Raw genomic sequence first — 15,964 nt, forward strand, 5'->3', positions numbered from 1 at the left:
TTTATGAAAGGAAAAGTATACAAATCTGAAAAGTCTATATAACATCTCGACATTTCTCGTTTTGCCATGGTACCGAACCTCCTGGAGAAATAAAATACTAAAATAAAATACTATACTGATGTGTATACTTGTAGGTCTCAAGGACTGAAGTTCAAGATTAATTGAGTTTTGTTCCAAAAACTCTGTTTCCAGAATCTTGTCACTTTCATTTCGAGCTTGGCGTATAAAATTGTGTAATATGCAAGCACTTTTGATTAGGTTTTCTGTTTATTGAACATCCGTTTCTATAGCTTTTTGAAACATACCGAATTTCTTAGTTAATATGCCAAAAGCACACGTGCTCTGGATAAACGATAATTAAATATTCTATTGGCAAAATTTAAGTGGCGACGAGCATAAGGGCGCATAAGGTTTTCACTCAAAGGAAAAGCCTCATCGCCTACAAAGTAGAAAGGTATATTAATGTCTGTATTAGAAATGTTTTCGGAGCTAGGTATATTCAGTGCGTTTGCCTTAAATGCTCTGCCCATTGTAGATTCTGAGAAAACTGTGCTATCACTGTCTTTACCATAGGCTCCTACGTCGATTAAAATGAAATTGCTGTTTGCATCGGCGACAGCCATTAAAACTGCAGAATGAAAATGTTTGTAATTGTAAAACTGGGAACCAGCGTTTGGCGGACATTTTATTCGGCAGTGTTTACCGTCGATGCTCCCGATACAGTTCGGCATTTGGCAAATTGTGCGAATGTCTATCCATTTTTCTGTTGTAGGCACAGGCATATAATGGTTGCAAAAGAGTCCAAACTACTTCAGCCAGTTCTTTCACTATATAATAAATTGTACTGATTCCCATCCGAAAAGTGCAGCTGAGGGATGTAAATGATTCTCCTGTTGCGAGATATCTAAAAAAGAAATCGACGTCATTTATTCAACTAGTTGCTGTTTAAATAAAATAGATAACTTTTTATTGAAATAATTGTCTGCTAAAATCAACAATTGTACTCCTGATTATTGCTTCAGAAGCAGAAGTCAAGGCAGAATGACAAAATTTAAGAAGTAATTATATGAGGGAAAAGCGAAAGCTGAAAAATATCCCTTCTGGGGCCGATGCAAAAAGGGCGAAAATTACATGGCCGTACTCCAAGTCACTGTGGTTTCTCGATCCACCAGTGAAACATAAAGCAACTTCAGGAAACGTTCCAGAATCCGTCAATTTCAATACTTGTGAAATTGCTGAGGATAACACTGAATTTGATTATGAGCTGCAAGAAGAAAGCCAAGAGTCGCTTCAAGAAGAAGGGGACTCTCATCAACAAAGTAACATTCAGTCAAAGAGAGTTGAAAATAATATGCAAGATTTTCCACGTGAGTCTCAGAGGGACCATCAGGAGGGGTATCAAGATATTCTTTCGCCAAGTTGTTCTACACGTTCTGATGACTTGCTACTTCGAGGGAAAAAACGAAAAAAAAAAAGCTGACATCGAAAATAAAATAGATAGAGAATACCTTAAGCACCTAAGTGCAATTGCTGCTAAAGCGAACGATGACAAAGACCCTGATTTATTGTTTCTCCGCAGCTTACTTCCATCGATCAAACAATTGAACTCTCTCCAAAATTTACAATTTAAAGGTGAAGTGATAAGTTTCAATATAAATACACCATTTAATGCCGTTTCTACTTTGCCTCATTATTCCATTGGTAATGAATATTCGGTAGGACAGGCTAATGAGGATGATTCTGTGGACTCTTATGTACTTCAGAACTTGTAAGTGGTTACCTATAGTTCATTTATGATTATTGTTCAGAAACTCATTTTATTTTTTTCTTGTAACATTATACGTTTTCATAAGAATCAGCAGTTATATTTGAAATAATTATCTCACCTGAGGAAAACGGCTACTCGTTCTTCTGGTGAAATGGCAGCTCTATAGTTGGTATTCTCTTTTCGAATACACTCAGCAATCAAATTTCTTAGTTGCAGAAACAATTCCGGGCTCATACGAAAGTAATTATAAAATTTTTTTGGATTATCCAGTAAGTCCGGAAATAAATGATTGAAAGAACCGAACAGTGGTCTTCTTGTGTGTATTGGATGAACCCAATACAAATGTCTTTTCTTCATACGCCTTCTTCTATGTAACCGCCGTAACATTATCGCCCGAAGTAGTCATCCATCGTGATACAGATTCTGCAGAATACTGACGCTTGACGCACGCTACTTGATGCGACCAGTGCGAAAGCAAATTTTGACGTGACTTGACTTGACAAGACTTGGCTGGATGCGACTAAACTGGACTGGCTTGGTGCGAAAGGACCCTAAGTGTAAAGAAACATGCACGGTTTCGGAAAAATATTTCAACTAAGGCAAGCCACAATTGAATGAAAAGTACGAACGGTTTAAAAAAAAAAATCAACGGAATTCAGTCAAGTCAAAATTTAAATGCACCAGTTCACCGGGGTACGCCCTCACACATACTGTTTGAAAAATTGCAGAGGAAAATTTTTTTAAAGATCCTGGAATAGTATGTAATATCCTAAAATTTTTATCCTCGCATTCACTCTCTCAACAACGATTCTTGACCTGGCAATTTCCAGGGTTTTCATGCATTCATTTGCACTGAATTATTGTGTCATCAAGAATGGGGGTATGTTGACCGTCAACCCTGGTTTCACTACGTCGTGTATTAGGAACCCCCCTGTCGGTAAGTAACATGTCACCTGGTTCTAACAAGTCGTTCAACTTGCTTAGAAGAAAAATTTTCTTATCTGATGCTGAACCAGGAAACTGTTACTTACAAAAGAAATAACTCCATTGGGAGTAACTCCTACAAGTACTTTATATGTATGCGCATGTTTATAGTGACTGTAAGTTTCTTGTTTCAATCTCATTTCGTTTGGAACTGCAATTTTTATTTCTGTACAGTCAATCACAAGCCTACAATTCGTGAATGATGAAAAAGATTTAGGCAAAGATGACTATACTTTTTGTCTCGATGGGATTTTTGACATAATATTACAATAAATAGTACGATGCATTGGAAGCACCAAAGTAAAAAAAAAATATTCGAAATTGTAGTCGGGCTTGTGTTAAATCTAGTGCTAAGGTCTAGATGGGGTAAATTTAGTCTCAATTTCATTAACGTTATAAATAGTTGATTTTCTGGCAATATTTCTGTGACTTTCTAGCCCAAATAATATTGAAACTGGAAAGTTGTCGAAAAATCTAATAAAGCTTGGAAAGCTTTTTGGTTTGGTAACCCATTATGGAGTTATATTAAATCATTCCTCTGTTTTATTTGATCATATTAAAAAGATTCTTTGACTGTATGATAAATTGGGATATGTTCTTCTCTAGTTTCATGTTCCATGGAAGAACAAGTTTCCGTTGTATTCAACTCAATATTGCTACTAGTATCCTGCAATCCCGTGCTGGTAGTTGGGGGCGGTGAATTCCGTCTCTTTCTTTTATTTTTAAGGATTTCATCACTCTCAAAATCAATTTGTTTATTTTTGTTATGCGCAAATATCGTAAGTCCCTTTTCTTTCAGACCATCTTTAAAATGGCAACTGCACACCCTGCTATTTTTTTTGGTTTTCTGTCAATTCGGCTGAAAACTCAGGTTCAAAATAATATACAATATTCATACCCCATTTCCTGAATGAATGTTACATACCATGCCAAATATTTTTCCTACTTTTTAAAATCTTCTTCATTTTTAGGCATCAGAAAGAATTTGCAATCACTTGGGTGCCTATCATTGCAAACAGGAGCAAAGCAATGCATTTTTTCTATTTTGTTTTTGATTCTCAAAAATCTAAAACTTACACTTCGTATCGTCTTTGACTCGAAATCTTGTTTATTTACATTTTTAAATTTGCCGCCGCAATTCGCATCCACCAATCAGACACGGGATGAAGCTGGAATGGAATTTACCGACGTCTTTTATATTATTCAATTATTTGAAAAATATGCCGTTTTATTGGTAAATTCTTTTTTTTAGTTTGTAAAGAAGGGTTCATAAAACGTATTTCAATAGAAATAAATCTTAAGAAATTAGCTAAAATATCCAAAAAAAGGCGAGAAGTACGCGTCATTTTTAGGCCCATAAGAAATACTTGGGGAATTCAATGACGAGATCCACGAATGGATCGCGTTTCAAATTTCCCGCCTAACCTCACTAATTTGGTCTATATTGTTAGAAATGAAACTCAAGAATTCCAAACTTAATTATTTATTTTCGTAAACACAAGAAATATCGAGCGGCTTGTACATTCGAGCACGAAGGGATCTTCAAATCGAATTGCCTGAGTAGCACAGCTTCAAATCTCGGCTGTCGTTTATGTTTACTCAGCGCTTATCCCCTTTGACCGGCAGCGGCTCACCATATTCGTGTATTCGATTTCTTACACGGCCTTCCTGACAACTGCGACGCTCTCGACGCATTTTTTCCAGAAGACCTATCTGTGAAATAGAAATATTATTTTTTTCTTTCACCTGGCTCAACCACTCACGGGACTGAGACCCAGAGACATACAATTCAGTGATAATCTCGATCATCACTCTGCTCTTATCAAATTATGCTCGTAATGACCTCAGCTATCAATCAGCTGTACCACTTGCTGGTCAGAGTCTCACATAATCAAAATTATATCTGTAATGACCTCAGCCATTACCCTGCTCTATCACTTACGTTACAGAGACAGACAAATATCGAAATTACACCTGTAAAGACATCTCTCAGCTCTACCACTATGGGCACCGAGACTGACAAAAATCAAAATTATACCTGTAATGACCTCGGTCATCACCCAGCTCTACCACTAACGGGACAGAGACTGACAAAAATCAAAATTATACCTGTAATGACCTCGGCCATCACCCAGCTCTACCACTAACGGAACAGAGACTGACAAAAATCAAAATTATACCTGTAATGACCTCAGCCATCACTCAGCTCTACCACTCAGGGTACAGAGACTGACAAAAATCAAAATTATACCTGTAATGACCTCAGCCATCACTCAGCTCTACCACTAAGGGTACAGAGACTGACAAAAATCAAAATTGTACCTGTAATGACCCCAGCCATCACTCAGCTCTACCACTAACGGGACAGAGACTGACAAATATTAAAATTTTACCAATTGTAGCTGTAATGGCCTCGGCCATTACCCAGCTCTACCACTAACGGGACAGAGACTGACAATGCAATAACAGCATTATATATATTCTTTGAAAAAGAGTGTTACAAACTTTTACAATCTGAAAATAACAATGAAGCGGGTGTAAAGAAATGGAACAAGAGACAGATCCTAAAAACCTGTTCCACGTTCCAGATCTCAGTGTAAGCAGAGGAAAAATGTCAACGGAGTACCATACATATCTTCGTATGATACATGAAAAAAACAGAGATAAAAACCTCAGAAAAAACTCTCTGTTTGCCCGTATAAGTGTAATGATGATGTATTTGTATAAAGAATAAGCTGAAAATAATTGAAATTGATTTTTCTACACTAACCTTCTTTTTCAACAGAGTCACTTTCTGACTCCAGAAAATCCAATACTTCATTCATGTCAACATTCAAAGCCCATTGTATAGGCCATCGTCTGAGCTGCTCCTTGGCTGCTTTCGTCACGATGTTCGTGCCAACCTTCTTAATTTCATAGCGTCCATTATCCAGGCAGTTCACCACCTCGTATGGGCCCAGAAACTCATAATCGCTTTTACTAATGTGCATCTGAGAATCACGGTGCATCAGCACAAAGTCACTAGGCGAGTACTGAACGTTATCTCTTCTTCTCTTATTGACATCGTTCAGATCACGTGTCGAGGACAATTTTTCTGCTACTCGCTGTCTATCCAAATCTCGGTTTCTTATTGAAGACAGATCCTTTGACACATTTTTCAATAACGCCTGTATCAATGGTGTCGAACTTTGGGTTCCCAGGAGTAATTGCAGTGGAGTCAAATTAGTTGATTTCTGCACAGTTGTGTTAAGAACAAGCTGGATTTTCCATAAACCACTCGGCCATTCTGCCTTTACTCGAGTTTCAATTCCTAATGGTTCTCATATAGCGTTCCACCTGTCCATTTCCTCTGTGTATGTCTGGCGTAACATAATGATGCTCGATATTCCAATTCTCCAGATACTTTGGAAAAGTTGTATTCTTGAACGACGTAGCGGCATCCATTATAACTCGTTTAGGGGTTCCAAATAATGATAACACAGTTTCTAATTTTTCACGAGTTTCTGCGGTGACACTTTTCATTGGCAACAAAATGCAATTCCCTACACCATTTTTATGGTAATTGGGGTTATCAACGATAACCAAAATGTGCTTGTAACCGTCAGTAGACACAGGTAATGGTCCTAAACAATCCAAATGTAAGGTGTGAAATGGTTCTTTGGGAATCTCTACTGGATGTACAAAACCTTGTAGTGGTCCTGTTCTTATCTTTTTTACTGCACATATTACACAATGCCTAACATAACATTTGATGAAGTGTCTCATTCGTGGAAACCAAAAATTTTCAGCTATCGACTGGTAAGTTTTGTCATCGCCGATATGACACTGCTCGTCATGGAAGATACAGAGTAACCCTAAGCGACTTTGTCTAGGAACGAACCACTGCAGATTCATTGTTCCATCTGGGTTGTGGTGCTTGTGGTACAACACTTGGAAGGTTGCTTCCTTTACGGTACTTTATCTCAAAATCGAAATCTTGAAGGTAAACCCACCAACGGGCTATTCGAGGAATAAAATCCTTTTTAGTAGCTGTTGCCTTAACGGAATTGCAATCTGTGACTATGGTGAATTTGATCCCAAGCAAATAAGTTCGAAAGTGTTTAAGTGCTTGCACTATTGCCTGAGTTTCTAACTCGTATGAGTGATACTTCGATTCACTGTCTGTTGTCCTTTTACTGAAGTAAGCTACAACCTTTGGCTGGTTTTCATGTTTTTGTATAAGTATGGCACCATATCCAATACTGCTAGCATCGGTGTGCAGCTCTGTGGGTGCTTCTGGAACATAAACAACGAGCAGAGGCCTCGATGTCAGATGATCAATGACATATTTTCTTGCTTCCTCCTGCTCTTCTCCCCATTGAAAGGAAATTCCTTGTTTCGTCAGGCGAGTTATACATGCCGTTTTACTAGCGAATTCTGGGACAAATTTCCTGAAATACCCTGCTTGACCCATAAATTGACGAACTTGCTTTACATTTGTTGGAATTGGCGACTTCATTAGCGCTTCGACCTTGGCTTTCCCTGGTCTTACACCTTCACCTGATATTTCTCTCCCAAGGTATTCTAAGCTTGGTTGCAGGAAGTGGCATTTTTTTATGTTCAGAGAAAAACCAGCAGAACTAAGTGCTTCCAGGACGCGTCTTAAGTTGGTAAGACCTTCTTCCGGGGTGGCACTAGGAATGAGAATATCGTCCACATAAACTAATGCAATAGTATCTTTCAAACTTCCAAGGGCTCGATTGACAGCCTTCTGGAATACAGCCGGTGCATTGGTTAGACCAAAGGGCATACGAAGGTATTCGAAATGACCATCAGATGTCACAAAAGCAGTCATCGGAATGGATTCTTTATGTATCGGTATTTGGTGGAAACCGGAAGCCATATCCAAAGATGTGAAATAACATCCTTTTCCTAACCTATCCAACTGATCCTCAATTAATGGCAATGGAAATCGATCTTTAATATTATAGTAATTCGGTTAAGTTCACTATAGTCGACGCACATTCTGAAGGATTTATCCTTTTTTCTCACCAATAGTATTGGACTTGCAAAGGGTGATTCACTAGGACGTATAATGTTGTTCGCCATCAAATCGTTTGTGATTTCACGAACAGCTTCCCTTTCGGTAGCGGATAGTCGATAAGGATTACGAGCAACTACAGTATCTTCTGATAGGCGTATCTGAAGACTCACATTGTTTACCGCGCCTACTTTATTTCCAGTTGTTATCATGCCACTAAAATCTCGTAGAATAATTTGGTACTCAGCAGGTACATCAATCTCAGTTATTTCAGAATCGAAACTCTCCGAAACCTGGTTGATTCCAGGCAACTCACGACGTACGATGCGCGATCCTTGATGATCCGTAATGGTAACAAGACTCTGATCTTCGAAAATATTACGTCCAATCAAAACATCGTAATCAAGACTCTTGGCAGATACAAAAACGTAAGTAACTGGAATATTCACATCAGAGATGTTTGTGAAACCAACAAATTTCTTCGTTGCTTCAATGGTTACATTACTAAGTCCTTTCAAAATTATATTACATCCTGTTACTTTATTTTGGAATAAATGAGTGTACTTGTCTGAAATAAGGAAAAGGTCAGCCCCAGTATCAATTAAGGCCCAAAATTGATGATGACCATCGATGAAAATCTTTGTTGAGCCGGCAGGTTTCCCTGTGGAACACAAGTTGATACTACGACTTTTTCGATGGCAGCTTTCGTAAAACAATTTGAAATATTGTGACCCTTCTTAGCACAAAAACTACAACTCTCGTGATTTTGAGATGTACTAGAAACACCTTGGTCATTAACAGGGAACTTTTTGTTATCTGATTGAAATTTGTTGTCTTTAACCCGACAATTTGCTTGAACATGTCCCATTTTACCACATTGGTAACACTTCTTAGAAATTTTGAAACTGCTTCCCTTCTTGTCGGAAAAAGGATATTTTCTTTTTAGAGATGACTCATAACCAATCATTCGTTGCTGTCCATCGTTATATCGTGAAGGTTTGACGAACGATGACAAGAAAACTAACAACTCGGAAATAGTGCGACAGTTAGCATTCATTGCGGCATTTCGTATCTCAAGCTCCGAAATTCCATAAACAATCAATTCTACTCGATCTCCCTCACTCCAGTTAGCGCGTAAATTATTTAATAAAGCTGACTTCTCATGCACATAAGTTTCATAAGTGTTTACACAAGCACTTGAGAATTTAACTGCCTCTTCCAACATACGACCAAGATTCCTTTTCGGGGGAAATGCTTCGATGAAATCGATACGGAAAGTAGCCCAATCTCTGTTGTCGGGATTCCAACGTTCAAACCATCTTTTCGCTTCATTCAATAAAAATCGGCCAATCCTTGCCAAGGTTTGAACATCAGACCACACTACTTCATGCTTAATAGTCTCAACATAACTCACCCATATATTCGATTCATTAATTTCGGGTTTGAAATACGGTAAATCTACCTGTTCACCAGATCTCTGCGATTGTAGAACTTTAACTAACTCCGCCAGTAAGCTTTGAGTCGAATCGCCATCCGATGATGCCATTTTTTTTTTCACTTGTCTTGTAAACACACAGTCCAGGATAAAATTTCAGGATACGACGTAATAACCACTCAGTATTAGTAAATGTCCATAAAAGCTCGAAAGCAGTCTTAGTAATTATCGTTTTTGTACCAATAGAACAACACAAGTCACAAAATAACAGTTCACTATGAACGATAGGCACAATCCCACTTCTGATGTTAGAAATGAAACTCAAGAATTCCAAACTTAATTATTTATTTTCGTAAACACAAGAAATATCGAGCGGCTTGTACATCTGAGCACGAAGGGATCTTCAAATCGAATTGCCTGAGTAGCACAGCTTCAAATCTCGGCTGTCGTTTATGTTTACTCAGCGCTCATCCCCTTTGACCGGCAGCGGCTCACCATATTCGTGTATTCGATTTCTTACAATATTGTATAATTTATATACAGTAAGTTATAAGTACCTACAAGTATAAGCATATTAATATATAGTAGCTGTGCCTGCTATTCTATCCGAATGAAAATCTCTGTTTCGGTCAATGTTTCGTTCAGGTTCTACTAAACAACTTTCTATATATTTTGTCAAATGATGTGTGTAGCACTATGACATCACACAGGGGCTTACTGCTCCCGTCAGGAATTGAATATTCAAGGGGCTGTAAAATCCAAACTGCCAGGTCGTTTTCATCGAAACGAAAGCTAATGTGTTTATTCACATATAGGCTATACTTTGACGAAGTTTCAATCTATTTTGCGAACCTATGAGCATTCTCCATTAATTCTATCGGAATGTCACTGGATAGTACTCAGTAGCGCTTGCCAGTATTGAATAAGAGTTCATCAATTCCGAACGTTCTCCATCGGAGAAGAAGCCTATGTTGCTCTGACGAGCTTGAATGAGACCGAAACCATGGTCAGCATCTGCTTTTCTTCGACTGAGCGTACTCCATTTAGGGCCCTGTTCAACTGATACCATCCCAGTATAAGGTTCACTATAGAAGATGAAATTGAAAACAAGATTCCTTTCTTAGACTTTTTAATAACCAGAGAAGAGAACAATTTGACAACCTTTTGGTACACAAAAACTATAAGTTCCAACAGGATTATAAACTACTAGAGCAACCATAGTAACACCCAAAAAGTCAACACTGCAATTAATCTGATGTATAGAGCATTGTCCTTAAGTGACAACAAATTTAGAGACGAGATTACACAGTAGGTTTGCAAAATTTTAAGGGAAAACGACTACCCAAAATATATCATTAAATGTGTTGTAAATAAGTCCAAATAAAAAGTAATATGTACGAGAAACACAGCATAAAAACAAGAGTTATTCAGCAGTGCCGGAGAGAGTGACAAGATCGAGGGAGGTTTTCAGTATACCTTTTAGGAGGGTTAATGTCACTCAGAATTCTCCTTTTTGTAGATTGGTCACCTGTTACAACACTCTGACACCTAGGGTTGATTTGTTCAATTCCACCTCAAATGTTTTCAAGAGGGAGCCGAAGCGTGAACTCCTTCACTAGGGTAATGTGGGATCGGTGGGTTTCGTTTGGGGTTCAACTGTGTATGTGGTTTCTTTCTCGTAAATTTATTTTTGTTGCTATTGTTAAGCCGGAAGTTTGTCCATTGGACACATATGGGTATTGTTTGAATTTTCTGTTTGAGACATGTTTATTTTTAATTGGGAAATTAAGAAATTAAGTATGATGTATGAGTGTATTTTTTTTTTTTGAATTTCAATTCAGTTGGTGCTATTGTGGATTCATTATCTGTTTGTACCTTTTCTTGAATAAAATAAATAAGCAATAATGATGACAGAAGACAGAAGCTCCACGAACCTCTGTTCGGGTTTTATCTCATTATCTCAAGTGGCTGGAGTATCTGTTGGCATATTTTATGCCACACGATTTTGAATGACATCAGTTTGTTTCCATGAAGATTGACATGTTATCAAAAAATTGAAAAGATTGATTATCTTGTATGCATCAGTCAATGACAAAAAGTGTGAAGTGTCTTTTAGCAGTTTTTAGTTTACGTGCCGGATTAGTACAGGAAAGAAAGTAACTTAAAGCAGATACATTAATATTCTTTCGCATATGTACATTGACTAGTGCAGAGTTGAAAACCGGATTATGATTTTCCCTATAGTAAATTATATTTAGGGAGGGGAGATGCGCAAAGATATTTTCTATATTAAATATATTACATTCTTCCCCCTTTACAATTAACAATAATAATTTTTCATAAGGTAAGTTAACATATTATACATTTCAAACTTGATAATTTTACATACCTATACCTACTAAATATAACAAATTTAAATGTACAATTCAGATATCATGGAACAAAACGTGTTGGAGGTTCAACAATTCTTTTTGGTCTATTTGAATGAACAATAGGTGGATCTACTTCTGCATTATCCCTATTTACATCTGTTTCTGAGCTTGAATTAAGAATTGTTTCATTATTTATTAATCACATTTTCTACTGGATAATTAATGTCATTAAATGTCTTTATAATTTGATTCGAATGTCTTCCATATTCTATCCAAACTGAAAATTTTGACTAGAAATGTTACTTTGACAACTTTCTTGACTATTTGGCCTTTTATCCAATTAACAGAATTTGGATCTCTATAATCTTTAACTATGACATGACAACATCATTCACCTCGAAATTAACTTTATTTTTACCCTTAAAATTTGGCTTCTGTACTTGTTGATTATGTCTTACCCTATTTTCTATAGACTCACAGGGTGACTTATGTAGTAAAGCATCAAATCTGGTTCTTATATTTCTGCCAAACGTAAGTTGAGATGGGCTAACACCAGTACTAGAGTGCTAATAAAAACAGCGAAAGAATTGTGTTAGTTAGTGTCCACAGGAGTGCCTTCCGAAAAAGACCTCTTGAGGCAATTTTTAATAGTCTTAACAGAAATTTCCGCAGCACCATTCGATTGAGGATGAAAAGGTGGACTAGTTACATGAGAAATATTATTATTATATTTTTCAGAAAATTTTGAAAATCTGCGGAAGTGAAACAAGAAGCGTTATCATCGGAAACGATTGTTTCAGGCAAACCAAACCTGGCAAACGATTGTCTTAAAAATTTATCTGTCATCTGGGTACTCGTAGATGCAGGTTCAAATATTTCAAGCCATTTAGAATGAGCATCCAAAACAATCAGATAATGTTTATTTTCAATAGGCCCTAAAAATCAATATGCAGTCTTTGCCACACTTCTGTAGGCCATTTCCATCCTGCCAAGGGGACTTTGGGAGGATTGTTAGAATTACTTGAACAGCCAATACATTTCTTAACCAAACGTTCAATATCTTTATCTAGGCTAGGCCACCAAAAATGAGATCTGGCAATACTTTTCATTTTTACAATACCCAAATGACTCAGATGTAAATTCCCAAGAAAATCTTGACGTTATTTAGTGAGAACCACAATCCGATGGTTCCAAAACAAACAATTATTATGAGATATGGCAAGTTCAGATCGTCTTGAAAAATAGGGTCGGATACTTGGGTCATTTACATACTTTGGCCAACCCTTGATCATTAAATCCTCAATTCTACTCAATTCAACATCTTTGAGTGTTTCCTTTTGAACCTCCTCAAAATTTACCGGAAAAAGATCACTTTTTGCTCAGAAATTACAATAAGGTAAATCAACATCATTCTGAAAAGTGTCTTGTGTTGAAGTTTCAGGCAACATTCTAGACAGGGCATCTGCGTTATTTTCTGTAGATTTGACGTATTCAATTTCATAATCGTAGTTCGAAAGAATGACTGCCCAACGTCAAAGCCTGTTTGCCGAAAATTGAGGAATGGATTTTTTATTTACAAAAATTGCCATCAAAGGCTTATTATCTGTTACCAAGGTAAATCTTTTTGCGTACAAATATTGGTGAAATTTTATTACTCCAAAAATTATAGCAAGGCCCTCGCGTTCTATTTGAGAGTAATTTTTTTCAGCCCTGGTTAACGACTTTGAAGCATAAGCAATAGGTCTTTCAGCTCCGGAAGGATAAGTATGACTCAATATTGCCCCAATACCGTGAGGACTAGCATCTATAGTTAATTTAATTTCTAAGTTTGGATCGAAATGGACCAAGACTTCTGTTGATTTCAACAGATATTTAATGTTTTGAAAAGATTTTTTGCGACTTTCTGTCCATTCCCACTTTGCATCTTCTTTAAATAATTGATGCAAGGGATAAAGAACAGTAGACAGGTTTTTAACAAATTTACCATAGTAGTTAACCATGCCTAAAAAAGATTTCAGCTCACTAACATTCTTAGGTTCAACGAAATTTTCAATTGCCAAAGTTTTAGATTCACTTGTATGTAAACCTTCTCTATCTATTATATAACCCAAATATTCAACACTATTTTGAAAAAAATTTACATTTCGATAAGGCCAGAATTCTTTCATATTTTCAAAACTTCTCTTAATCTACTTGAATGTTCGATTTCATCTTTACCCGTGACTAGAATATCATCCAGGAATACTACTACTCCTTCCAAACCACTTAGTAAAGATTCCATCAATTTTCTAAATTTGGAAGGTGCTGAGGAAATTCCGTAAGTCAGTCTATTATATTTGAACAATCCCTTATGTGTTACAATCGTGGTAAGTTCTTTCGATTCTTCATCTAGGCAGATTTGTTGATATGCATCAGAGAGGTCCATCTTCGAAAACTGAGATCCTCCTTGTAGACGTCTAAACAAATCCTCAATGCGTGGAAGGGGGTATTGGTCGACTTCAATACAAGGGTTAATGGTAACCTTGTAGTCGCCACATAGCCTCAAAGACCCATTTTTCTTTAACACAGGTACTACTGGAGTCCCCCATCTACAATAATCCACTGGAGAGATGATGCCTAGAGAAAGCAGACGATTATTTCAGTTTCAACAAGTTCTTGTAGAGCATATGGAATAGGACGAGCTCTAAAAAATTCAGGCGTAACTGAAGTGTCTTTTAATTTTAGATTGATATTGCCTTTATTAAATTTTCCTAAACCTTCAGAAAAAACTTCATGAAATTCGGCAATTAAACTTCTTCTTCTTGCTTCCAACATCTTCATTGATAAATTGTAAACCAGAAAAACCCATATTATACATATTCATGAAATCTCTACCCAAAATTGGTGCACCACCGTCTTTCATAATGTAAAAATTTATACTATTTACAACATTTTTATACTTTACATTTAATGGTAATATGCCTAAAGCCTTTAGGCATATTACCCAGGATTTCAGCAAGAGGGGGGCAGCTCATACCTGAGAAGATGGTCGGTCGGGTATATTGAAACAAAAAATCATCAAAATTGACTAGATATATATATTAATTTAACAGTAATCTTCTCGGATTTGCCGAAAACTTGTCTATGATGGTCTTTTCAATAAACTCACTGTTTTCTTTTAAATAATTGCGATGTACGCTCATCAGACATAAACCTGTAAGCCTTTCTTCACCCATGGTGCTTCTAAGCCACGTTTTAACCCTTCGCAGCGTACTGAAGGACCGTTCTACGGTCGCCGTGGTGCATGGGATAGTGCTTAAAATAATCAATGCCTTTCTGACAGCAGGGTAAAAAATGTTGGCTTCGTTGAACAGATCAACTACTTCTATGTCCCTTAATTGATCATCTGTTAAAGCCTTCTTCACCCATAAATTATGCCAAAGGTTCAGTTCTCCGGTGATATTCAGGTTATAAAATTCTTGGAATGATTCTGCGTTCTTGTGTAAGTCTGTAATGCTGGTTTTGGTCATATACAAGGGATGTAGCTTACTTAAAGCAAACGCCGGAGTATTTTCTTGGGAGAATCGAATATTCAACGATGAAATGAGTGAATCAATGTATGGTATTATCAGGGAACGCCGCCAATATTCGTTATCATTGTCTGATGGCGGATTACTTCTATGTGTTTGCTTGTGAGCAAGACGTGGAATCGAAATTTCTATGTTCAAATCCATTGCAACAGCTCGGGCTCTTTGAAGCATTTCATCACTCATTCTATTAGGAAACTCGCGGTCATTTCTGAGAATGTCCTTGATATTTTTGATGTGTTCCCCCAGCGAGATCATGTCGATCGATTTGGCTTGCAGTGCGTTAACTACTGGTTCTAAAACTGCTGAATATTTGGCTATTGTTTGTAGAGCAATAATAAACACTGCTTTTGTAACGGCTGAATGCAACTGATATGCAGATTTTCTGGTGGCATAATTTCCCTCTACGGATAACGTTTCTAGAGATTTCACAAGCTCTGGGAAATGTTGAGAAAACTTTCTGATTGATTTATATTTTTCGGACCATCTCGTCCCCAGAACGTAGGATAATTTTTATTCCTGTTGTAGGGGAAGGTGTCCTAAAATGACATACTTTTTATTTGAAACTTGTTTTTGCAGGTATCATTCAAAATATCAGGTTCAAAAAAAAGTTACGCGTTCCTTCGAATAAACTTTATTAATATTCCAAACGAAGACATCTGAACTCTATTGAAAACCAAAAAAAATAAGTTTTTCAAAAACCTTACACTGTGTCATTTTACCAACATGTATAATGTAAAATGACACAGTCATGGGGTATAAAATGGCATATTCCCTAAACAAATAGTAAAAACAATCAAAAGCCACAAAACAAGAAAT

The 15,964-nt window shown here is 36.9% G+C and overlaps 1 protein-coding gene across 1 annotated transcript; it reads right to left on the bottom strand.

Annotated features, from left to right (window-relative positions):
• Positions 1–775: 775 nt before the first annotated feature.
• Positions 776–14,361, bottom strand: LOC123312876 (uncharacterized protein K02A2.6-like). Its single transcript, XM_044897437.1, has 2 exons — positions 13,797–14,361; positions 776–904 (listed from the first exon to the last, which is right to left on the bottom strand). The coding sequence occupies exons 1-2, from the start codon at positions 14,002–14,004 to the stop codon at positions 828–830; spliced, it is 285 nt and encodes a 94-aa protein (XP_044753372.1). The 5' UTR covers positions 14,005–14,361; the 3' UTR covers positions 776–827.
• Between the last annotated feature and the right edge of the window lie 1,603 nt (positions 14,362–15,964).

The sequence above is a fragment of the Coccinella septempunctata genome, chromosome 5, assembly GCF_907165205.1.
Source record: "Coccinella septempunctata chromosome 5, icCocSept1.1, whole genome shotgun sequence".
NCBI lineage: Eukaryota > Metazoa > Arthropoda > Insecta > Coleoptera > Coccinellidae > Coccinella > Coccinella septempunctata.

Excerpts from the sequence above, each read along its gene's own strand:
- LOC123312876 (XM_044897437.1), bottom strand. The coding sequence starts at position 14,004 with ATGGACCTCTCTGATGCATATCAACAAATCTGCCTAGATGAAGAATCG. Across the intron at positions 905-13,796 it reads GGATGATATTCTAGTCACGG|ATATCTCGCAACAGGAGAAT; the intron begins GTAAAGATGAAA and ends TTTCTTTTTTAG.